A 27,116-nucleotide genomic window follows, 5' to 3' on the forward strand; every position below is an offset into this window, starting at 1 on the left:
GAAGTATTGATAAGATGCTATAAGGAAGTATTACACTTCCTTATAAGTAAGGACTCTTACTTTGGGTGTAATCTCACTGCCACTATGGTCTGCATACCAACATGATTTTTGTACTACTACATGAAAATCAATATATTCTTATAACTCTTCCATATAATAATCTACTTTTTTTTTTTTAAGACTGACTCTTGCTTTGGCCCCCAGGCTGTTGTGTAGTGATGCCATCTCAGCTCACTGTAGTCTCTACCTCCTGGGCTCAAGCAATTCTCCTGCCTCAGCCTCCTGCCTAGCTGGGATTATAGGCACCTGCTGCACATGCCCAGCTAATTTTTGTATTTTTAGTAGAGACAGGTTTTCACCATGTTGGCCAGGCTGGTCTTGAACTCCTAACCTCAAGTGATCAGCCCACCCTAGCCTCCCAAAGTGCCAGCATTACAGGCATGAGCCACCATGCCCAGCCAATATTTACTTTTAAGAGTGCAACTCTTCCCAATTTTAGTTTCTTATGTTAGTAAATGTATAGATATCCTGAGAAATTAGTGTATTTTAAGACTTTGAACAACTTTCTAGTTTTCTCATAAAATAATTCTAAATAATTTGATATTTCACTTTAATTGTTATGTATATGATATACTTAATGTAGTATATTTTCTCCAATGAACTTAGGTAATATATAGTGATAATATTATTTGATCTATCAGTATTTCTATATAAGGCAGAGAGAAGACAATCATCACTCCATAGATAAAACTGTAAAACTATGAGAAATTTTAGGATTTAAGTTTAGGCTATAAGATAGATACTGGGAATTTAAACCGTCTTTACTCATTGTATCTGTGCTATATCATTCCTTATTCATATTTTACTGAGTTTAATGAAATACATGTGCTTAATTTGTCAAAAATGATTTCTAGTGCAAATAGCATACTTTAAAGTTTGTTAGAATTCCTCTCTAGACTTGCAGAATGCACATAATTATTATTTCTTCATAGTATAGACCCTACTATAGGCAGATAAATATATATAGGTATAGCTATCTTTTGTAAAGATCTTTTACAAGTAAGATATTGTTATTTTCCTTCTTCTGTTCATTAAATAATTATAGTAAGCAGTACTAACTTCTAGGACTAATTACCATGCCAGCCCCAAGTGCTTTATAGACATTTTATTCCGGTAAACATCACAGACTCCTTACAGTAATCCTGTGAAGTAAAACAATCAAAATAACATTTGCTCATTTTCTTCTTGGAAATGACACGATGACTTTACTATTGTCAGTAAAAAGAGCTTGTCACTGAAATTAAAGTAACATGAAAGCAGTATATATCAGGCATCATGAAAGATGGTGCATCTTTTGAGACAGTTGTCATCATACTTATTCTGTAGACAAGAAGCTGAAACTTAGAGTTGGAACCTAAGGTCATGTGGAGAGAGCATAGGTTTTAATTTGAGTCCTCTGAAACTGATCTACTGTGTCACAGTGAAGTTACTAGTGCTGTGTATTCTTTATACTTGGGTTTTTGACGTATGCATCATTCATACACACACACACATTTATTTTATGCACCTATCTAAATTCTAAAACTTTCTTGGAGCAGTGTGTATTTTGCGTTGTATGAGGAATTGTAATACTTAGAACATTTTCTGATTTTTTTCTTTCTGGTAATATGTGAGAAAATTTTCTAATCTTAATTTTAAAATACCTAGTATATGAATATTTATGATTATCCCTTCCTTTTCTCATTTTTCTGTTTTTGAACAGGAGTGCCAAATAGATCTCATCCCCATACCTTTATTGACTGTAGCTCTTGTGTATTTAGTTTTGTATATTTAATAGTAATATACTTAATAAAATTATAACTAGATATTTATTAAGTTATATTTATTAATTTCTATGTGGAAGTGACAAAAATATATATAGTAAGTTAGTTCTTGCCTTCAAGGAATTTTTTTTTTCTGAAACAGAGTCTTCTCTGTCACCTAGGCTGGAGTGTAGTGGCATGATCTCAGCTCACTGCAGCCTCCACTTCCAGGGCTCAAGTGATTCTCCTGCCTCAGCCTCCCTAGTAGCTGAGATTACAGGCACCCCCCCACTGCACCTGGCTAATTTTTTGTATTTTTAGTAGAGATGGGATTTTACAATGTTGCCCAGGCTGGTCTCGATCTCCTGAGCTCAGGCAGTCCACCCAACTTGGCCTCCCAAAGTGCTGGGATTACAGGCATGAACCATTGTGCTTGGTCACCTTCAAGGATTTCATAGTCTATAAAGTGCTTAAAGCTATTTGGTACTAAAATTGCAGAAATTATTCATAAATAAATAGCTGGATGTTGGGAAATGGTTCTTGAAGTTTGTGTAGGATTTTGATAGATGGAGAGTAACAGAAGGAACAGAGTTTAAAAAGCAACACAAGAAAGGCAAGGATAAATGGAAGATTAGATACTCATTTGATGACAAACATACAAGATGATTTTTATAGGAGCTTCTGCTTCCTATAAAAGGGCTTTGGAAGTTGAACTTGAAATGCTAGTTACTTTATTGCCAATAATAATTTTAGTGAAGAAGCTAAACTGTGATGGTGTCTTTCCCTGTAGTGGTTCAATGCACAGAGAAAGACGCAAGTTTTTAAGATCTGCACTGAAAGAATTGGCTACTGTCCTCTCTGATCAACCTGGCTTGCTAGGTCCCAAGGTAATTCATTTAATGATTATTTCAGTAATTGTGCCATATTAAAATTTTAAACATTTCTATATGCTATTTTCCTGAAATTTGAGTCAGGGACTATGTAAATGGATTTTTATATTTAGTGGAGAATGAATTTGCTGACTTGACATTCATACATCATACCTGCCTGCATTCTTCTCCCTTATATGCATGCTCTCCTTTATACATACTTAGAAGTTTTCTTCTGTCCTTTCCTGTTAGTCTCTTCTCTCTTTTGAATTGATATTGTCACTTCTTGCCAAAGACTTTTCACATAGAGATTGTCAGTCAGTTTTGTTTTTAATCTTTGAATAAGAATAAATACTTATTTTTTTAAAAAAACAGGCACTTTTTGTTTTTATGGCATTATCCTTTGCCCGTGATGAAATTATCTGGCTACTTCGTCATGCAGATAACATGCCAAAGAAGAGTGCAGACGACTTTATAGATAAGTAAGTTAGCAACATTAAAAAAATTATGATTCTGTATATAGATGCTTCTTGATTTACAATGGGGTTATGTCCTGATAAACCTATTGAAAGTTGAAAATACTGTTAAATTGAAATGCATTTAGTACCTAATCTACTGAATGTTAGAGCTTAGCCTAGCCTACCTTAAATGTGCTCAGAACACTTTTATTAGCCTACAGTTGGGCAAATTTATGTGGCAACATAGTACACTGTAAAGTATAGGTTGTCAATCTTTCTGATCACGTAGTTGACTGGGAACTATGGCAGCATCATGATAGAATATAATACTGTCTATTGCTAGCCTGGGAATAAAAGCCAAAATTCAAAGTCCAGTTTGTGCTAAATGTGTATCATTTCTGCACTATTGTAAAGTAGAAAGATAGTATGTCCAAACCATTATAAGTTGTGTACCATCTTTATTCTGATTTATGGGCTCAGGAATCTGGAGACTTATATTTGAAGCAAAATTATTTTTTACAACTTGGAATATTTGTAATATTAGATGATATTAATTAGAATGCAAAGTCAACTTTAGTTTTAAACCAGGGCTTTTTTCTCTTGGTATGCTTCGTGGTGATAAAGTTTTTGCTTTCTTGCTATGCTCAGTAATATTTCTTATGGAATTCATTTTTCAAAACTATTTGCTACACAAAACATTTAAATAAAAATCCTATTTATAGAGTTGCAACTCGGTGTGTCATTAAAATGTCTTCGTCTTATTTTAGTTCAGTCTCTCAATAGGAGTTAAAAAAAAAAAAAAAAAAAGAGCAGAAGGCCGGGCGCAGTGGCTCAAGCCTGTAATCCCAGCACTTCGGGAGGCCGAGGCAGGTGGATCACGAGGTCAAGAGATCGAGACCATCCTGGTCAACATAGTGAAACCCTGTCTCTACTAAAAATACAAAAAAATTAGCTGGGCATGGTGGATGTGCCTGTAATCCCAGCTACTTAAGAGACTGAGGCAGGAGAATTGCCTGAACCCAGGAGGTGGAGGTTGCGGTGAGCCGAGATCGCGCCATTGCACTCCAGCTGGGGTAACAAGAGCGAAACTCTGTCTCAAAAAAAAAAAAAAAAAAGCAGAGAAATAAGATCATAAAGAAAAATTTTGTTTCTTGCTAATCCTCTTTTGACATTTTTTGATGTATTTATAAGATATCCTGTTTATTTTTTTAATTTAATTTTTTTTTTTTTTTTTGAGATGGAGTTTTACTTTGCCACCCAGGCTGGAGTGCAGTGTTGCCATCTCGGCTCACTGAAACCTCAGCCTCCTGAGTTCAAGCGATTCTCCTGTCTCAGCCTCCCAAGATTACAGGCACCTACCACCATGCCCAGCTAATTTTTGTATTTTAGTAGAGACAGGATTTTACCATGTTCGCCAGGCTGGTCTTGAACCCCTGACGTCAAGTGATCAGCCCACCTTGGCCTCCCAAGGTGCTATGATTACAGTTGTGAGCCACTGTGCCCAGCCCTGTTTATTTTCAGTTTGGATTTTCTGCCATCCATTTTTAGCCTCAGCTTTTTTTTTTTTAACTTTGCTTTCTGTGATTTTATTCTTATGAAATAATTTAAAAAGGAAATAATTGACATTAAATATTAATGCCCTTTATAAGAAAAAAAACCTTTTAGAAATGAGATCAAGGGTATCTAATATATTTTTTAATAATGATGCATTTATTATTTTAAATTTTTTTCTTGTAATTTAAAAAAAGGCACATTGCTGAATTAATATTTTACATGGAAGAGCTTAGAGCACATGTGAGAAAGTACGGACCTGTAATGCAAAGGTATTACGTGCAGTACCTTTCTGGCTTTGATGCTGTTGTCCTCAATGAACTCGTACAGGTAAAAACTATCTTACATTTGTTCCTTCCCTCCCACCTTTGATAGTATTTGATTTGTTTGTTCAACAAGCATTTATGAAATACTATGTGCCAAGCAGTGGATAAATCATGTTTATTTTTTGTCAAGGAGATCATTGCCTAGAAGGGAGGAAACAATTGTAGTCCAGTGTGATAGGTGTTGGGCATTAAGTGTATATAAAGCTCAGAGTGAACACAAGGAAGGAAACGATTATTTATCCTGAAGGTAGAGATAATATACTAACCAAATTATAGAGGGCCTTGGGAAAGAGGAGGTTATTCATGAATCAGTTGTACTGCTTAGAAAGATCACCCTGGTTCAGTGTGGATGATAGACTGCGGGCAACCAAGGGAAGAGGCAGAGAGACCAAAAGAAAAATGACTGCAGTAGGCTAGGTGAAAGGTGATGAGAGCCGACACTTGGGCAGTAGCTATGGAGTTACAGAAGACATGATAGAGACAATGTAATTGGTAATTAAGTATTAGAGGGAAAGTGGAATAAAAATCTTTTTGGAGAAAATTGTTAGAGGATGGGCAGTAAATAAAGATTTTATATAGACGTTCTAATTGAAATGTAAATTTTTTTCCTTAATTGGTTTGTTAGCCTTTGTTTTGCTTTCCATAATTTATTTATTCAGTCCTCTTCATCTTTAAATTTTAAAAATTTTATTCAAATAAACTGACCCTAAGGAAATAGTATTTTATTTTTCTTCACTTTATAAAATTACACGATTTAAATGACTCTAAGCTAATATATGGTGTAAAGAAAGAACAGTTAATAATCCTCTTTATATAAAGACTACTCTAAAGCTGCTAGTTTTTCCAATTAAATAACAATACTTTGAAGTTCTCCTTTTTTTCAAATCAACCTAAGATCAGGAAAGAAATTGTTTATATAATTTTTTTTTACCTTGAATTATGTATGTATTGTTACAGGCTAGTATTCTAAACTATGTAGGTTATTTCTTCTTTTATCCACTAGATGGAGCTCAGATACTTCCTTTCTGTGGCCATTAAGTGTAGTATTATTGACTTGCTGTAATTTTATTTGAATAGTTATTAACAGATAAGCCAGAAGCTTTTGTTACTGTTTATTATTTATTCATACTAGCATACAGTTTAAAAAGTAAACCAGAATTCCTGAGTCACTTAATCTATTTTTATATAAAATGGAGTTTACTAGTACTGAGAAAACTATTTCTTAGCATTTCTTCTGAGATTATAGTAATAGTATAGTATCATAGACAATAATAAGACTGATATTAGTAATTGCCAGATTTATTGATAGTGTATCTTAGCAAATCTGTAGAATACCTCTGCAAGAGTTGATATAGTCATTATTATTTGTTGAAGAAGAAATGCTTTATGTAATTTGCTCAGTATCACACAGCTCATAAGTAATAAAGCCAGTAGTCAAACCTAAGTTTTAACTCCAAAGCCTGAGCCACCCTATTCTGTTGCAAAGTATATTCACAATGTTTTTCACCATTTGCTAGCATATAAATTTAGAACTAAAGTTGTAAACCTGTTAGCAGAGTTGATTACAATAGGCGTTAATATTTTATTGTGGTAAAATGTATGTAACAATATTTACCATTTTCATGATTTTTAAGTGAAATGATACAAGTTTAATGATATGTACATTCACATCATAATGTTTTGAAAATGTGTTTTATTTATGCTGTTTGTAAGCGAAGCATCCACTTTTTAAAAGGAATTTATTTTTTTTCTTGCTTTTTCTTATTTGTCTTTAAAGGAATTTATTTTTAACATGCACTTTAGATACAGTTTATCAAATATTCATTTTTTTAGCCAGGTTGAAGGGTTTTTAGGTCTTTATTTTGTTGAGGGTTAACATAAATACAACAAAAATCACTCATTTTTAGTGCATGTTGTAAATTTTGGTAGCTGTGTACATTTGTGCAATTATTACCACCACCACATTCAAGACAACTTTTCCGACACCTTTAAAAGTTTGCTTATATACCCTTATGGTACACCTTCATCATTTTTTGCTAAGCCCTTCACAGCAAGTGGTATTTGTCACTATACTTTTGCCTTAAAAAGTATTTTTTCATATAAATTTTCCTATATAGTGTATTAAAAATGCACTTTTTTACACATAATCTTTTTTATTTCTTTCACTTAACCTAATGGTTTTGGGATTCATGTTACGGTGTATGTTAAAATTTTATTTCTTTTTTATTACTGAAAGATACTCCATAGTATGGATATGCCAGTTTATCAGTCCACTAATTGATAGACCTGAGTTGTTTCCCAACTAGATGTTTTTAATATTACTTTGTGTTTGTTTTTCAGAATCTTTCTGTTTGCCCTGAAGATGAATCAATCATAATGTCCTCTTTTGTTAACACTATGACTTCCCTAAGTGTAAAACAAGGTAATAAGTCCTTTAAATAAAAGCATATTTTCTTCTAATTAGATTTTCAAACTTGATTATTAAGGAGAGAATTTACCAATTAATTTGGCTAGTGATCTGTTATCTTTTGTCTTAATATTGTTCTCTGAAGCAAAGATTTTCAAAATGCGTTTGTGATGCCATTTACAAAAATTATAATTATAGTTTGATATTTCTAATTATTAAGCAGGAAGGACTGCATTTTGTAGTAAGACATATATTTGATCCAAGCATACCAATAACAATATTTAATGCCATTTATAAAATAGTCTGTGCCAGGCACTTTATATATTTATTATCCCATTAACTCCACATTCCTTTTTCAACACTATTATTACTTTTGACAGATTGGAAACTCTGGATTTGAGGGTTAACCTCTCAGTTACTGAACATAATTTGCCAAGCACTAATAGCTATTAAGCAAGATTAGGAATTTGAGCTCAAATCTGTCAATCTAAAAAATTGATGTCATATAATCAATCACCTTGCCATTATTTGAACACTCCATTCTAGTGAATTGATAGTAAGTTTTAGTTATATAGTCTTCTAATAAAAGATATCAGAAACCTTGAAAACTTGTGAGTAATAAATATATAAACAGTTTTCTTAGTTCAGTCTGTATAGCTACCACATTTAAGTAATGAAACTACAATAATTTTGTCTGGTCATAATTGGTTTATATAGAGTTATTTTGTTGAACGTCAGCGTGCCGTCCAAAGTTTCTGTTCATAGGCTCTCTCAAATTCTTTTCTGCCTCCTTCAAATTGACATGTAAGCACACTGAGAATCAGAGAGCTTAGGAGAGAAGCCTTTACTTCCTTAGCACAACTGTCTCCTTTATCATCATCTTTACAGGATTTGAGAATTTTATCACCGTCTTCACTCTTACATTTTAAAATGTTTTTATTATTTAATTGTAAAATACACATAAAATTGACCATCTTAACCATTTTTGAGTGTATAGTTCAGTAGTGTTATGTATGTTCATATTGTTGTACAACCAATCTCCAAAACATTTTCATCTTGCAAAACAAATTCTTTTAATGGTTATGGAACAACACCCCATTTCCCTTTCCTGCTAGCTCCCGGCAACCTCCATTCTGCTTTCTGTTTCTGTAAGCATGACTACTCTTGATACCTTATTTAAGTGGAATACAGAGTATTTGTCTTTCTGTGACTCATTAATTTCACTGGGTATGATGTTCTCAAGTTCAGCCATAGTAGCATGTGTCAGAATTTCCTTTCTTTTTTAGGCAGAATAATAGTCCATGATATATGTTTATTTTATTTTATTTTTTTGAAACTGAGTCTTGCTCTGTTGCCCAGGCTAGAGTGCAGTGGTGTAATCTCTGCTCACTGTAACCTCCACCTCCAGAGTTCAAGTCATTCTTCCGCCTCAGTCTCCCAAGTAGCTGGGACTACAGGCACACACCATCATACCCAGCTAATTTTTGTATTTTTAGTAGAGACGGAGTTTCACCATGTTTGCCAGGCTAGTCTCTAACTCCTGACCTTAGGTGATCCACCTGCCTCGGCCTCCCAAAGTGTTGAGAATATGGGCATGAGCCACTGCACCTGGCCTTCATTGTATTTAGATGCTACATTTTGTTTATTCATTCATCTGTCAGTGGAAACTTAAGTTGCTTCTACCTTTGACTATTTTGAATAATTTTTCTATGATCATGAGTATACAGATATCTCTTTAAGACCCTGGCTTTAATTCTTTAAGCTATACTCAGAAGTAGAATTGTCTTAGCTCTTAAAATTTAAAACGTTCTTATGGATTTGTGAAAATATTAATTTGCTTTATAATATATATATATTTTTTTCTGTTACTACAGTTGAAGATGGGGAAGTATTTGATTTCAGAGGAATGAGATTAGATTGGTTTAGGTTACAGGTAAGAATAACTTTTTATTGTCTTTCTGTTTTTAGTTAACATGAAAAATTTTGTGACAGAAGTATAAAATATTCATTATTATATACCTATCGAAAAGATTTCTTTTGCATACTTAACCATAAAAGAAATATTTTGTACTAGTTATTAAACTTGAATAAATATATTTATAACTTAAGCCAATATATGAGTTTTTGAATAGATTATTTTAATTTTAAAATATCTAAAAATTCAAAACCCAGTCTATCTCTTGATTATCCTGATTCAAATATTTAATTCCAAAATGAAAGCACAAAAACTTTTTTTTTTTTTTTTTTTTTTTTTTGAGATGGAGTTTCACTCTTGTTACCCAGGCTGGAGTGCAATGACGCGATCTTGGCTCACCGCAACCTCCGCCTCCCGGGTTCAGACAATTCTCCTACCTCAGCCTCCCGAGTAGCTGGGATTACAGGCACGCGCCACCATGCCCAGCTAATTTTTGTATTTTTAGTAGAGATGGGGTTTCACCATGTTGACCAGAATGGTCTCGATCTCATGACCTCCTGATCCACCTGCCTTGGCCTCCCAACGTGCTGGGATTACAGGCGTGAGCCACCGCGCCCGGCTTCAAACTTTTTTAAATAGAGACAGCTGATAAAAATTTTAGGCTTGCAGCCATGTCATCACAGCTGCACTCTGCCAGTGCAGTGTGAGAGCACCTGTAGACAACACACATAACTTAATGGGCATGGCTGTATTCCAGTAAAACTACTTATAAAACAAGCAGGTAGCCCACAGGCCATAGTTTACCACCACCTGATCTGTGCCAAAAGCTTCAATTTTCTGAACAACAGAAATAAATATTATTAGAGTGTTCATTTAATAGATAAGTCTCATATAAATAGTTCATAAAGGCTTTAAAAATTCAAGCCTAACACCTTGGTATATGCTGTAACTTTAATGATAAAAATTAGTTACCCTGTAAATATTTAAGTAATTATGGGAAAATGGCCCAGTGTTCTCAGTAATCTGCATCTTTTAAAAATCCATATAGTTTTAAATGATAGTAGTCATATCATTATATAGTCATTTGACTCATTATAAAGTTAAACCATTCAATTGGCCCCTTTCCCAGTCTTATTCTCCAGAAATACGCACTTTTAATAACTGGTCTGTATTTTTTTAGATGTTCAAACAAGTAAATGAGGTAGTACTATGTACTGTTTTACTATTTATCTATTTATTTTAAAATACTTATTTGTTTATATTTTAGAGACAGAGCCTTGCCCTGTCACCCAGGCTAGAGTACAGTAGTGTGATTATAGCTTATTGTAACCTCAGGCTCCCAGGCTCAAGACAGTCCTCCCACATCAGCCTCCTGAGTAGCTGGGACTATAGGTGCAAGCCCCTACACACAGCTAATTAAAAAAAAATTGTAGAGACTGGGTCTTGCTTTCTTGTCCAGGGTGGTCTCAGACTCCTGGCTTCAGCAATTTTCCTGCCTCAGCTTCCCAAAATGCTGGCATTATAGGCATGAGCCATAGTGCCTGGCATGTTTTGCTCTTAAAAAAGTAATAAAATATCTACTTGTTTAATTAAAAAGAGAAAATATAAGAAGTATTTGTGGAAGATATTTTTAGATGGATGCAGTCTCAGTGAAGACTCTCAGGATGACCATACTTTTCTGGCAGTCTGCTTAGTACTCTGAGGTGCTTTTGCTTTTCTTAGATTCTTCCTTCCAACCTCAAAATACATAAGCACTTCTATATTCCATAGGGAGCTTATTTTTAGAACTGAAGATTTTTATAAATAAAAGTATTAAATAACTTCCCAATTAGTGGGAGATCAGGAAAGTACACTTGAAATACCACCATCCCAAAATGTTAAATGTGTATATATTATAGATTATTTTCTTATTACAAATGAAGTTTTAAAATTGATACCTGTTTTTAAAAAGGAAATGAAACAATACAGAAGTAGAACTTGTAAAAAAAGAAGTGAAATTTGCTCTGCCAAAGGGTATACATGTTTAAAACTTTGAAAGTCATTGTCACAAAGCTTGAACTGCTTTAATCTCCTGTTCTCAGTTTATGGGAGTGCCTAAACCAATACTTGGGCTCAGAGAATTTTAGAGATTTAGATGCATTTCAAATGCACATTTACATTTGAAGTATTCATGTGAGAATTTTACCTTTTTTCAATCATAGCAAAATAAAAAGCATTGAGTGAACATGAAGAATATAGACCTGATTATTCCTATGTGTAGGTTTTTTTAAGTTTTTATAAAATTTTTATAACAGCATCACTAGCTAGTTATGATTCTTTTTCATGTAATCTGTACCTGCATGTATTAGTTTTCTAGGGCTGTCCTAACAAAGTACCAACTGGATGGCTTAATAGAAATGTGTTATTTCATAGTTCTGAAGGCTGTCAGTCTAAAAGCATGGTGTTGGTAGTGTTGGTTTCTTTCAAGGACTGCAAGTGAGAACCTGTTTCATGTTCTCTCCTAGCTCTTGTGATTTGCTGGTAATCTTTGTTGTTCCTTGCTTGTAGTTGCATCACTCTAAAGGCATTCTCCCTGTGTTTCTTCACGTCATTTTTCCTCTCTGCATATTTCATGTCCAAATTTTCCCTTTATATAAGGCTACCAGTTATGTTTGATTAGGTCCCATTCAAATGACCTCATTTTTACTTGCTTATCTCTGTAAACACCCTAATTCCAAATAAGGTTCCATTCTGAGGTACTGGGAGGTTAGGACTCAAGCACATCTTTTTTTCGGGGATACATTTCAATGTATAACATTGCTTTTAACCACGTTTAGAACATGTCATCACTCAGACCCTTTCTACTGCATAGAGACCTTTTTTTTTTTAGTGACAAAAACAGGACAACGCATACCAAGGAAGGAAGGAATGGGGCACACAACTAAGCCACAGAAATGTTGACTAGAAGTAGAGAACAAAAGTTCAAGGTAGGAGGCAGTGTCCAGAATTTAGAAGATTCACATAGGTATGGAGGTGCAATTCAAAGTTAAAGGTTCCAAGTCTACAGATTAGACTGTAGGATACAGAAGATAAAATACTGAGCAGCATTTTATAATCTGTAGAAGAATAGCACATTCATCTTTTGAGGATTTTATAGTCTAGCTATGGAGATAAAGCATAAAAAATGTAAAAAAATAGCAGCTGAAAATCTGAAAGATTAAGAGATGTCATAGACAGTATGTTTATCAGTTAAATTTCAGTCTTCTTAGAAGGGTTATAGCTTTTTTCAAGTTGAAATTGCTTTGAACAGGAAAAAGAAAAGGACAAACAAACAAATGAGTAAAGAGATTTTTGAGTGTAGAGTATTTACTGTAAGAAGGGGAAAATATTCACAAGAAGTATGAATGATCTGACTTTGATCACTGACCTTTGGCTTTAGGTAGAAGTACAAGAATTGTTAAGTAAATTGTCACTACTCACATAGCCAGAGAGTAGTGAAGAGTTCTGTAGATAACCAATAGTCGTTGAGCAGAGCAGGACCAGAAGAACAAGCCTTTGAGAGAAGTTTAATAATGTGCTTTGTGTCTTCACTTATCCTATTTAGTTTGGTTCTAAGGTCATTGCTCTTTCATAGGTCACTTTATCTTTCTCTGTCCTTTTCCTACTCTTAAGAATTCTATGTTTTCTTTGTCATTCTTTTCTACTTCCTAAGTGATCTCATTCTGCTGTGTATTCCATTAAGCATTTTCAGTTGCTCTTTCAAATATCTTTTCTCCTCTGTTTTCTAATTTATTCAAATTGTTCATATTCTTTTACTTAAACCTGTTCTCTTTTAGTAACATGTTTCTCCCTCCATTGTTGTCAGGCAGTTCAGATGAGTGTTTAAATCATTATCTTGTTTTGTTACTGTCCATTTCTCCTGAATCTGTTTTCACAAAGTTATTTAAGTTCTGACTTTATTTTATTTTGTTTAAAATTTTTTTGGATACATAATAGTTTTACATATTTATGGGGTACATGTGATATTTTGATACGGGTATACAATGTAAAATGAACAAATTTGGGTAATGGGAATATTCATCACCTCAAACACATATATTGGAAACATTCCAAATCTACTCTTCTAGTTATTTAAGATGCAGTAAATTATTAACTACAGTTGCCCTATTGTGCTAACAAGCATTAGTTCTTATTCCTCATATCTAACTACATTTTTGAACCAATTACCAATCCTTTTCCCCACTTCCTCCCTGCCCTTCTCGGCCTCTGGTAACCATCGTGCTATTCTCTGCCTCCATGAGATCAATTTTTAGCTCCTGAGGGAATGTGTTCTCTTTTCAGGTCCACAAGGGGGCGGAGTTTTAAGGGCAAGAAATTCCCAGAGCCATGCCCTCCTCCCATCTCTCTCCATCGGGGAGATTTAACAGTTTATGTTTACATTTTGCAGGCATGGAAAAAAACTAAAGTCAATAGTAAAAGTTCTGAAAAAATTCCTTTCGTTGGCCCGGGGTCTTAAAGAAGGTGGGGGTTCCTCCCAGGTTAAAAGTCCCCTTCTTCCACACCCCTTTAAACTCCATGTTTGAGTCACCTTCCATGAACACTCCCTTCATGGAAGCCATCTTTCTCTCTCCTAAATTTCCCATCTCAAGTCCCCTTCCACACTCTCTGGTAAAAGCCTGTCTTCCCCTCCTACACTCCATCTCTCTCTGTTCCCTTCTACTCAAGTGTGGAAGCTGCTTTACTCTCCTAAATTACATCTTTCTGGATTTTCTCAGTCGGTGTGAGAGTTAGCTGTTTCTTTCTGTCTCCTTCCCTGGTTTCTGTCTCTCTAAATAAGTAAATCACTTTCTACAAACACTTTTAAGTCCGGCATTTACTGCACACTGCGCCGTGGTCCCCTGTCTCATTCCTAAAAGGGCAGAAAACCAAAAACCTAAAAAAACCCTCCTCCTCTCAGGGAAGCTAAGGGCACCCTAAACCCCTAAACTCCAATATAAAACTTCCACTTAGGGCTGGGCGCGGTGCCTCACGCCTGTAATCCCAGCACTTCGGGAGACAGAGGTGGGTGGATCATGAGGTCAAGAGATCGAGACCATCCTGGTCAACATGGTGAAACCCGGTCTCTACTAAAAATACAAAAAATTAGCTGGGCATGGTGGTGCGTGCCTGTAATCCCAGCTACTCAGGAGGCTGAGGCAGGAGAATTGCCTGAACCCAGGAGGTGGAGGTTGCGGTGAGCCAAGATCGCGCCATTGCACTCCAGCCTGGGTAACAAGAGTGAAACTCCATCTCAAAAGAAAAAAAATCTTCCACTTAGGAGTAAGAATATGTGGCATTTGTTTTTCTGTGCCTGAGTTTTTTCATTTAGCATAATTTCCTCCAGTTCCATCCGTGTCACTGCAACAGACAGGATTTCATTCTTTTTTTATGGCGTAATATTCCATTGTGTTTATATTTACCATTATATATTGATAGACACTTGGGTTGGGTTCTATATCTTGGCGATTGTGAGTAGTGTTGCAGTAAACATGGGATGCAAATACCTCTTCAGTATGTTGATTTCCTCTCTTTTGAATATCTACTCAGCAGTGCAATTGCTGGATCATATGGAAATTCTGTTTTTAAATTTTGGAGGAACCTCAAACACTACTGTTTTCAATAGTGGCTCTACTAATTCAGATTCCCACCAGCAATATATGAGAGTTCCTCTGTCTCCACATCCTTGCTAACATTTATTTTCTGTTTTTTGATAATAGCCATTTTAACTAGGGTGTTACTACATCTTATTGTGGTTTTGATTTGCATTTCTATGATAATGCAAATTATTTCTCTGATAATTTCTCTAATGTTGAGCATTTTTAAAATACATCTGTCGGTCACCTGTATGTCTTCTTTTGAGAAAGATGTCTGTTTATATCTTTTGCCCATTTTATAAATCAGAATTTTTTTTTTTTTTGCTGTCGAGCTGTTTTGAGTTCCTTATATATTCTGATTATTAATACCTTGTCTGTTGAATACTTTGTAGATATTTTCTCTCATTCTATAGGTTGTCTCTTCACTGTGCTGAGTGTTTCCTTCTTTGTTGCATAGGGGCTTTTTAGCTTGATGTGATCCTATTTATCCATTTTTGCTTTTGTTCCCTGTGGCTTTTGAGGTCTAACTCAAGAAATCTTTGACCAGACCAATATTCTATCATGTTTCACTAGTGTTTTCTTCTAGTAGTATTATCGTTTCAGGTCTTAAAGAGTCTTTAATCATTTTGATATCATTTTTTTTTAATATAGTGGGAGATAGAGGTCTAGTTTCATTCTTTTACATGTGGCTATCCAGTTTCTCAGCACAATTTATTGAAGAGACTGTCCTTTCCTCAATGTATATTCTTGGCATCTTTGTTGGAAATGAGCTGATAGTAAATGTACAGATTTATTTCTGGGTTCTTTGTTCTGTTCCATTGATATTTTTATCTGTTTTTATGCCAGCACCATACTGTTTTGATTACTATAGCTTTGTAGTAGATTTTGAGATGTGGTAATGTGATTCCTCCTGTTTTGTACTTTTTGGCTCAGGATTGCTTTGGCTCTTCTAGTTTTTTGTTGTTGTTGTTGTTTTTCCATTTGAATTTTAGGATTTTTTTTTCTATTTCTGTATACTATGTCATTGGTATTTAGGGATTACATTGACTCTGTAGATCACTTTGGGTGGTATATTTAGTAATATCGATTCTTCCAATCCATGAACATGAGATATCTTTTTATCTCTTTGTGTCTTCTTCAGTTTCCTTCATCAATGTTTTACAGCTTTCATTGTAGAGAACTTTCACTTTTTGGTTAAGTTTACTTTTAGGCTTTTTTTTTTTTTTTTGGTAGCTATTGTAAATGAGATTTCTTGATTTATTTTTCAGCGTGTTTGCTGTTGACTCACAGAAATGCCCCTGATTTTTGTATATTGATTTTATGTCATTAAACTGAATTCGTTTATCAGTTTTAATAGTGTTTTGATAGAGTCTTTAGGTTTTTGTAAATATAAGATCACAATTTTCTTCAGATAAGGACAATTTGATGACTTCTTTTCCAATTCTGATGCCTTTTATGTATGTCTTTTGTTTAGTTGCTTTGGCTAGGACTTCCAGTCTTGTGATTGAATAAAAGTATTGAAAGCAGGCATCCGTATATTGTTCCAAATCTCAGAGGAAATGCTTTCAGTTTTCCCTGATTCAGTATGTTGCTAGCCACAGATTCATCACATATGGCCCTTATTGTTTTCTTCCATACCTAGTTCATTAAGAGTTTTTATTATGAAGAGATGTTGAATTTCGTTGGATGCATTTTCAGCATCTATTGAAATTACGCAGTTTTGTCCTTGGTGATGTGCATATGTTGAACCATTTTGTATTTATCTCACTGGATCATGATCTTTTTAGTGTGTTGTTGAATTTGTATGCTAGTATTTTGTTGAGCATTTTTGCATCTATGTTCACAAGTGATGATAGCCTGTAGTTTCTTTTCCTGTAGTTTCGTATCTTTTCTGGTTTTGGTATCAGGGTAGTGCTGGCCTTGTAGAATGAGTATTTGAAAGTATTCTTTCCTCCTCAGTTCTTTGGAATAGTTTGAGTAGAATTGGTATAGTTCTTTATATATTTGGTGGAGTTAGCAGTGAAGCCATTGGGTCCTGGGCTTTTCTCTCACGGGAAGCTTTCTATTACTGCTTCTATCTCATTACTTGTTATTGGTTCTTTCAGGTTTTCCATTTCTTCTTGGTAGGATGTATGTGTCTAGGAATTTATCCATTTGGTTTCGGTTCTCCAGTTTATTGTCATGTAGTTGCTCACAATCCCTAATCCTTGGAAGTTTTTTGGTATCAGTTGTAATGTCTTCTTTTCCATTTCTGATTTTTTTTGAGTCCTCTCTCTTTTTTTTATCTTAATCTAGCTAAAAGATTTGTCAATTTTGTTCTGTTTTTCCAAAAAATGAACTTTTCGTCTTGTTGAGCTTTTGTATTCTTTTTAGTCTCAGTTTTCTTTATTTCTGCTCTAATCTTATTACTTATTTCCTTCTGCTAACTTTGGGTTTGGTTTGTTCTTGCTCTTCTGGTTCTTTAAGGTACATTAGTAGGTTATTTGGTCTTTCTACTTTATTAATATAGGTGTTTATTGCTATAAACTTTTCTCTAACTACTGCTTTTGCGTATTCCATGGGTTTTGGTACATCGTGTTTCTATTTTTGTTTCAATAAATTTTTTATTTCCCTAATTTCTAGATTGTTCAGGAGCATGTTGTTTAATTTTCACGTTAGTTTCCGATGTTCCTCTCATTGATTTCTAGTTTTATTGCACTGTGGTCAGAGCAGATACTTGATATTATTTTAATTTTTTGAACTTTGTTTTGTGGCCTAAAATATGGTCTCTCTTGGAGAATGTCCCATGTTCTGATGAGAAGAGTAAATTCTGCTCTTTAAAAATATGGGACAGTCGGCCGGGCGCGGTGGCTCAAGCCTGTAATCCCAGCACTTTGGGAGGCCGAGGCAGGTGGATCACGAGGTCAAGAGATCGAGACCATCCTGGTCAACATGGTGAAACCCCGTCTCTACTAAAAATACAAAAAATTAGCTGGACATGGTGGCATGTGCCTGTAATCCCAGCTACTCAGGAGGCTGAGGCAGGAGAATTGCCTGAACCCAGGAGGCGGAGGTTGCGGTGAGCCGAGATCGCGCCATTGTACTCCAGCCTGGGTAACAAGAGCGAAACTCCGTCTCAAAAAAAAAAAAAAAAAAAAAAAAAAAAAAAAAAATGGGACAGTTAATGGAACTCTTTATTGAATTCATGGCCACAGCTACAGCTAATTCCTGTTTATACTCTAAAGCTGAGTATGGTAAGTAAAACTCCTTAGGCTTAGTTTGTGATAAATGTCAAGCATATTTTGTCATCAGATTATTGACATCATTCTTCCTCATTCCTTCCTCTTTTCTGGTAGACGGAAACAACAAAATACAAAAGTTCCCTTTGTGATGTCACTGTCTCATTGAATAATAACATCATCCACCTAAAGGCCCCTTGCCATGGTGGGGTTTGAGATTTAATTTTTATCTTACTTAAAAAGTAATAGTTTACTCTCTCACTATTTCATGGATACTGGCAAAAAGATATGGAGCTCCTAGGGTCAGAGACAAAAGACAAAAGACTTAATTCACTGTATAGAAAGCAGCATGGGCATCAGCATACATGCATTATTTCTGCTATTTTTCTAAGCTCTGCAGGGGTAGTACAGAGGATCCAAAATGAATTCTGAGCATGCATTGGGCTTGTGTTGTAGATAAGGAGCACTAAGTTTGAGGAACCTTGTATTTTATCATCAGCCATAGCATACTTGCTCTTTGTTCCAAGGGAGACATTACCTCATCCCTCAAATTTGATAGCTGCAAGTATAACCCTAAGAAATGTCGTAGGGAATGAATGGCTCAGGCCTTGCCTTCTTGACATACCCAACAAGATGTGTGGGAGCATGAGACCCATGCAGGAGTATCTCCCAACAGCCAGAACCCTGACTATCATCTCTAATTCTTCTGTTGCCCACTATATCTAATTATTTCCCAGACTAAACTCTTTTAAACTACTATTACTCAAAACCAGACCATCGTAATCCTGTCTTATTGCCACTACTGCCTTCTAATAGATTTCTGCTTCCTTTCCCTTCCCAGTCATGCCTCCCTTTTTTCCCCACTATACAGAATAATCCTTCTAAACCAAAAACTGGCCACCACGCAGAATCCTTAATGCTTCACTAAAAAGTTTAAATTCTTTAACGTGGTATACAGCCTGTTCATGATCGGTTGAATCTGTTTTACTATTTCCCTTCTCTTCTTTGCAGTCAAACTCTAGTGATAATAAGCGGTATTTATTATGTAGGCACCCCTTCTATTCTTATTCTATGCCTTTCTGAAATGTCCCCACTCCATGGACATGATCTGCTCTTTGTGATTATCCCAGTTATAGAATTTATTTCTCCACAACCTATCTTAATGATTTTTGTTTAGTTCTATCACTTTTTTGGTGAAACTACACTAAAATTTACTATCTTCAGTACTTTTCTAGAATTTGTCAAATTAATACAGTATATTATATGATCCAGTCTTTAGTTAATCAGTATAATCTAAAGCCTCATTGAATTAACATTTGCAGTATTTACTTTTATCTGATTGCTTCCTGTGTATGTTTTGTCTCTTAAATTAGATTGAACATTTCTTTTGGTATGGTTAACATGACAGTTAATTGTTTTATACTTTAGATATTATAACTTCAATTCCTTTGAGGTTCATTATGAAGGACTTATATATTGGACTCTGTTTTTATGAGAGTTTACTAAATAAATTCCGGTTTACTAAATAAATTCTTGATAGGAATTTCAAGTTAGGGTCACTACAGACAACTAACACAATGGATGCTACTGACAGTGTCACAGTAAATAGTTTAAATATCTTTCAATAATGCTTTCCCCCCCTGTTAAATGAGAAGTCCAAAGTCATTGATTTCTACCTAAACTACTTTTGTTTTCTCTGTACCTTGTAGGCATATACTAGTGTCTCTAAGGCTTCACTTGGCCTTGCAGATCACAGAGAACTTGGAAAGATGATGAATACAATAATTTTTCATACAAAAATGGTAGATTCCTTGGTGGAAATGTTGGTGGAAACATCAGATCTCTCCATATTTTGGTATGTTGTAAATTTCTCAAAGTTTAACCAAGTTGGGATTTTATGTCTATTTTTAATTCTCTCAGAGAGCAACTTAGTCATGTGACTTATATTTCTTAAATTTTTTTGAGGAGTTGAAAACAATCGCTTCAAATTACAGGCCCTTCTTTGCATGATTAGACTTAAGGCAAAAAAATGTTGTGGATCAGGGTCAAATAGAGCAAGTGTTGGAAATTAAATACTTAGTAAGTCCACTTTTATGGTATTAAGTTTAATCTAAATATTAAGATGGTATGTGACTGCTTCCTGCATTGTGCTTTGCTCTCCTCTTTTGTAATCTTTTTGTTATACTTAGTTTACTTTTCTTCCCTCTTTTTCTCCCAGAAAATGTGGTCCCAAATGACTATAATTTGTTTTCTTAGTTTCTATCATAGTAGTTACTTAATAAATCTTTTAATGAATAAGTCAACTTGGTTGTGATCAGATTAATAAACAGTGGGGTGGCCAGGTGCGGTGTCGCACTCCTGTAATCCCAACACTTGGGAGGCCGAAGTGAGTGGATAACCTGAGGTCAGGAGTTTGAGACCAGCCTGGCCAACATAGTGAAACCCCATCTCAACCTCCTGGGAGGCGGAGGTTTTTGCAGTGAGCCAAGATCGCACCACTGCACATTCCAGCCTTGGTGACAGAGGGAAGACTGTCTTAAATACATACATACGTACATACATATATACATACGTACATACATACCAGTGGGGCTGGGATTCAAACTCAAGTATTCTTGCTTCAGAGTTGTATAATATCAGCTCTATTTTTTGCTTCTTGTACTTTTTTTTTTCCTTTGGAAAGAGGACTGGAATAACCTAGTAGGCCTCTTGATTTCTAAAATGCTGAAATGATCTCAATGGATAGTGATAGTAGTTTCTGTGTATTGGATAGAGATCATCATGAAAAGCTTCTCACTGCATTTATTTTGGAAAATAATATAATCTATGATGATTTGAGCGTTTGTTAGGAAGGCTTGAAGTAGCAGAATCACAGAAGAAATTCAAATCACCAGATAGAGAAAGCATATCTCTTAAAATAATGAAACACATTAGGAAATATGCTTTTTAGGTTTAGACACATCACAGGTCAAATTTGCAAGAATTTTTAAGATTGTTTGGAGCCCAAGACTACTGTCTGTCTAACACAAAGTCTACCTTAGGTAGAAAATGGAACATTATATGTTTAGGTATGTTTAGCTATGCAAAGAATCCTATTGCAAAAGAAGAATACAACAATTAGAAAGTCATATCCCCTTTCATGGAACTGAAAGGACTTTGAGTAATGTTTGAAATTTGTAATTTTCAGTCATACCTAAATTTTTTTCATATTTTTTCATAGTAGCATTCTGTTTTGCCTGTCACATCAAAATAAAGAAATGTTTATTACTTCTGTTTGTCTTACTGCTGTAGGATGTAAAGTGTTTTATTGACTCATATTCTTTTATATTTAGATTTAACATCTTAAATATAGATGCAAATTAAAACTGATGGCAGGCCGGGTGCCATGGCTCATGCCTGTAATTTCAGCACCATGGGAGGCTGAGGTGGAGGATTGCTTGAGCCCAAGAGGTTAAAGATGTAATGAACTGTGATTGTGCCACGGCACTCCAGCCGTGACTCTAGCCACAAAATGTCCCTCTGTCTAAAAGAAGTTAAAAAAAAAAAAATTGATGGCATATGATTACCCAGGCTGGTCTCGAACTCCTGGGCTCCAGTGATCCACCTGCCTCAGCCTCCCAAAGTGTTGGGATTATAGGTGTGAGCCACTGCACCTGGCCTTAATAATGGTGTTTTTTTTTTCCGTTTATAGTGACTTAGCTGTAATGAAATTTGATGTAAGGGGCCATATATATGGTTTATTATTTTAAAAAAATTTTTGTTAATGTTATATAAAAAATATTTTTATTACTCTGGGATAATTATTGGTGTGTAAAAATACTTTGGGGGAAAACATTCTCTTAAATAAATGCTACCAGTTATCTTTCATTCACTTGAATCAAATTAATTGTAAGGTACTATATCAGAAAACTTTTATTTTAAGTGTAAAAATTCTGATTCTGATTTTTGTTTATATAGTTTTTATAGTCGTGCTTTTGAGAAGATGTTTCAGCAGTGTTTGGAGTTACCCTCTCAGTCAAGATACTCAATTGCATTTCCACTACTTTGCACTCATTTTATGAGTTGCACCCATGAACTGTGTCCAGAAGAGGTAATTACAGTATACTACTGTGAGTTACATGGTATGCAAAGTTAACTAGATCAAACCTGTAGCCAACCAAATTTTACAGTTATAAGTACCTAATTTAGCTTCTCATGGAATACATCTCTATGCAGAATCAGAAAAATGTTTGAATAGATATATAGGCTTAATATATATATGGATAAATATACATGTAATAAGAACATATAAAGTCACTTGGAATTTCCTTCTTTAAGATAAATGATGGGTCAGGTATTAGTATCTGTGGAAAAGATTGATATAGTAATTAATTTTGTATACTTAATTTTCCTCTTAAACTGTCATGGAAAGGAATCAAAAATTAAATGTATGGATTATTGCATAAACATAAACAGGTCAAAGAGAGATTCACTAACTTGTTATGATTAAATTACTAATAGATATATTAAACAAATTCCAGATTTGCTGATATTTGTGGGATACACACATGTGCATACACACACACAGTTGCAGAGTAAATGAACTGCTTGGTAATTTTATTAATGCCAAGTGTCTGTGAAAAATGTATTCAGTATTTCTTCTAATCTTTAAGAAATGTTTTCTAAGTGTGATAGGAATATAAAGATTAAATAGTGTATTTCTTTATAATTTAACTTAGTGTTTAGTCCTTTTACTTAAAACTACAGAACTTGTGGAAAAGGAATTTAGAGATAGCAGTAACATTGTCCATTTCTGTAAGCATTAGACAACATCTGTTGCAGATTGTATGTCAGTATTCCAGGGAAAAACCAACTTTGAGACAGAAGTTAGCTTACAGGAAGTTTATAGGGATTGCTTTTAGAATTTATACCTGTGAGGATACTAATACCACCAATTTTAATAGATTTATAAATTTTTTAGATTTAATAGATTTTTTCTCCCAAACTTGACACCTGAGATACATTATTAACTGTTTTCTCACCATCAAATTTCTTTTCATTAAATTACCGATAAAGTACTTCTAATTTTATTTATATGTCATGTCCCGAATCCATCCTCTTACTTTCCATTCCTGTTATCATTATTACAGTTCAGATTTATGATACTCTTCATATGTACTATATATGGAGTTCATCTTTTGCTTGGATTACTTAAGTGGTCTATTTGCTTCTGCCACTGTTCTCCTAAATTTTACTCTCAGCACTGTAGCCAAAGGCTAGAGATCGGATAATAGAGAGACTTGTAGGACATGCTAAGAAACCGTAGTTTTTCTCCATTTCAGCATTTCTGAGCTATTGAAGGGGAGTAGTAAAATCAGATTTGTATTTTAAATAAGTTAGTATCTGTAAAGAACAAATTCAAAGCAGTCCTAATTCGGTATTCTTTTTTTTTAGGAAGAATTAATAGCAGAAGATATATGTCTTATCTTTCAGGAGTCAAAATTTGATTAAACAGAACATTAAGTGTTTATTAATTGAAATATTTTCTAAGGTGAACCAATAGTTAATTGTATCAGGTTATAAATCTTTTTTTTTTTTTTGTTTGACTTTCTATTAAAGTTTTATAGGGCATTTTAAATAAAATGCATTAGGTATCATAATAGATCTAGAAAAAGTTATTTTGTATGCTCAAGTATTTTTATATTTTACGTATTTTACATTCATCATAGAAATACTGTATGTAAGCTCTACATATATCATATGTATTATATGGAAGATCAGGGTAGGAAAACTTCTAGAAATTTTATTTCTTTGTAAAATATTACAAATATATGATGTAAAAATTTGCAGTGTTTTATACTTAACATTCCAGTTACCATAGATAAGAAAAAAAAAAACATGAAACGATTACAACCCATTAAAAAGAGACAGAATCCTGTCGAGATGGAGCATGGCCAGCTTTTTTTTCCTTCTGGGAACAATGGCGTTCGATTTTAGAGATTTGAATGCCATGGACTTTTTATTACCAAATTGATTTTTCACCATTTAATTTAAATATTGGCGCGCTTCTTTCCTGTTTATACAATTACAAAGTTGTTTCATAATTTATACATATTTATAATAGACCTAGATTTTAAATGAAATAAGATTGGAAACAGAATGCAAAATCTGTTTTCTTTCATGTTATATGTTTACTGTTTTAACATTTAAGAACTAAATACATAGGACTTTGTGGAATTTGAAAATTAAATACATAGCTTTTCATGTTAAGCAAAATACTGATTTTTTTCAAGACTCCTCCCAGTTACACATTGCTTTCATAATCACCAAGTACTTGATCTCATTTATGTTCAAATATAGCATGGTTAGTTGTTACAAGAGGCAAAAGCACTCTTTAACATCTCCCACCCTCACTTCTTACTGCAGACTGTGCCTTAAACCTAATTTTTCATGTCTATTTAGAAGTTTTTTAAATTCAAAGTACTTTCTTTATAACTTATTATTATTCTGCCTTAACAGCGACATCATATTGGAGATCGCAGTCTTTCCTTATGTAATATGTTCCTAGATGAAATGGCCAAACAAGCTCGAAATCTCATCACTGATATTTGCACAGAGCAGTGTACTCTTAGTGACCAGGTAATAATTTAAATGTTTCCAACAGATAGGAAATGTGTGTGTGAAGGCAAGGAAATGTGTGTGTGAAGGCAAGAAAATGTGCTGTTATCCAGTTGTTGTTTTACTTTCCATTCTTTAGTTCCTACACTGTTAGTAAAGCACATACCTCTGCTGTCAAACTCCATTAATAGGTATAATTTCTTAGATGTAAACTTTCTGGTAAGACTCTGCATACTGTTTGTGTTCTTTCATCAGACATGTACAGTTTTTTTGTGTGTGTATTGTTAGCACCTGATTCTGCTATTTCACTGAAAGTTGTAAAATATTCTGTCAGTTGTTTTACGTATATTAGTTGTGATACATTTTTAAAAAGATTTCCTCATCTACTACTTGTTTATCCAGTGGTACAATTTGTAAAGGAAAAGAAAATAAATGCCTGATTCTTTGCCTTTATTTTCTAGGTGACTGATAAATTATATTATTATGAACTGATGGAATTAAGCATATTTGGTGATTTTCAATCCATTGTACTTATAAATTCGTATTGAAGCTCAGATTGCCCCATCATTGGCTATTGGGAGTCCTTTTAGTCACTTGAGAGCTTTCTTGTTATCTGGTGTGACAAGATGTACCAGCTTCATCTTTTCACACCTAGAATCAGCTGCTGCTTTTAGTGGGAAATGGTATTTCAAGACCCAAATCTGGATATTAGAGATGCTTATTGTTCTCATATAGGCTCATCAGGATTAATTTATTCCCAGTCATTCATAGGATTGTACTGATATCTCTAATTCAAATTTAGGACTACCAGATTCTTTATCCTCTTCTATGTTACATCAGTGTCATCTTTCTTCCTTACTGAGAATCTGGCTTTCAAGGACCCAGAAGATGGAAGAATTGTAATTCTCGTAATCACAGGTTTACTTCAAATATAAATGCATCATAATCTCAATAATATTAATTCTGTCACCAACATATAATTATTGAGAAAGGTTAAAAAAAATTGCACATTTTCTCTGCATTACTGCCTCTGCGTATGTGTGGGTATCGGAGGGGAGGGGTTGTACCATACTGAACTATGGGTATTACAAGTTCTACCGCTAGAAACATTCATTTACTCTTTCTGTACAAATGTTCGATGCTCCTAGCTGCTTAACATGTTGGTTATCTCTCTAGTGATTTTAATTCCTCGAAGCTCATTCTCTATCAGCAGACTTTTTTAGTAAAGGGCTAGAAAGTAGATATTTTAGGTTTTGTGCAACACATGGTATCTGTCCACAGTTACTCAGCTCTGTCATTATACTGGGAAAGCAGTTATAGACAGTATGTGAACAAATAAGCGGCTGTGTTTCATTAAAATTTTTTCAAAAATAGATGGTGAGCCAAATTTTGCCCTGTTTTTTCTATTTAGCATTAATAAATACTATTGTTGGGTATTCTAGATTTGCTGACTCTATTACCCCCCCCCCCCAACACACACACACTCCCATTTACTTGCATCTTCTCTTTCCTCCATCTTTGTTGCCCATATCTTGCTCTAATTTCTATTTCATTTCCAGCAGTTTGTCCCCAGTATGGGTACTGTCTTAGTAGAGGGTGCTGGCTGATCATTTTGATAGTCAGGACTAAACTGCTGCAGCCTCATCAAACCTCAAGAGGCCTTACTGTAGACTCTTTAAGTCCTCTATACTTCAAGTGAATACCTAAGGCTCTTGTAGGATTCGCTTTCTCACTGTCTTCAGGTTCCCTGTTGTTTCTTTCTGCTCTTCTATATAGGCACTATAAATCTTGTGGTGGTTGGTACTTTCTTGTTGCCTTTCACTTGTATTTTGGGGGTTGTGGAGATACTTTGAAACTTGATTTTATAGTCAGTGTTATTTGTGGATTTTGGTTTTATGCTCTAGTAGTTCTATCTCTTGTGATGAGAGTTATAGATATTCAACACTCTGCTCTCTTTAATATTCTTGAAGTTGCAAATTTCCGTAGAAATTTTCATCATAGGAAGGGACTCCTTTGTCACAATACAAATGCAATAATAATTTCTTATGTACTTTTTTTCCCAAATATGGTTCAATCCCATGGCTTTAGTTACCATCTAGGTTTAATGACTAAATAACTTTCTTTGGCCCAGTGCTGTCCAGTAGAAATACTATGCAAACCACATATGTAATTTACAATTTTGTAGTAGCCACACACAAAACTTAAAAAGAAACAGGTGAAGCCAATTTTAAAAACATTGATTCAACCTGATCTACCCCAAAATATTATTTCAGCATGTAATATTAATGAAATATTAGGTAGCTTTTATACTAAATCTTTGAAATCTGGTGTTTATCTTACAAAACAGCTGAATTTGAACTG

The 27,116-nt window shown here is 34.4% G+C and overlaps 1 protein-coding gene across 4 annotated transcripts in view; it reads left to right on the top strand.

Moving 5' to 3' along the window:
* Nucleotides 1-27,116, top strand: part of NCKAP1 (NCK associated protein 1) — a 118,227-nt gene that overhangs the window by 54,480 nt on the left and 36,631 nt on the right. For all 4 annotated transcript variants that reach the window (XM_074399379.1, XM_039469737.2, XM_074399380.1 and 1 more), the window contains 8 exons: nt 2,593-2,689; nt 3,047-3,153; nt 4,878-5,010; nt 7,347-7,428; nt 9,288-9,346; nt 19,868-20,013; nt 22,116-22,248; nt 24,657-24,776. In XM_074399379.1, the coding sequence (XP_074255480.1) occupies nt 2,593-2,689; nt 3,047-3,153; nt 4,878-5,010; nt 7,347-7,428; nt 9,288-9,346; nt 19,868-20,013; nt 22,116-22,248; nt 24,657-24,776 (877 nt within the window). The remainder of the gene's footprint in view (nt 1-2,592; nt 2,690-3,046; nt 3,154-4,877; nt 5,011-7,346; nt 7,429-9,287; nt 9,347-19,867; nt 20,014-22,115; nt 22,249-24,656; nt 24,777-27,116) is intronic.

The sequence above is a fragment of the Saimiri boliviensis genome, chromosome 5, assembly GCF_048565385.1.
Source record: "Saimiri boliviensis isolate mSaiBol1 chromosome 5, mSaiBol1.pri, whole genome shotgun sequence".
NCBI classification, from domain to species: Eukaryota; Metazoa; Chordata; class Mammalia; order Primates; family Cebidae; genus Saimiri; species Saimiri boliviensis.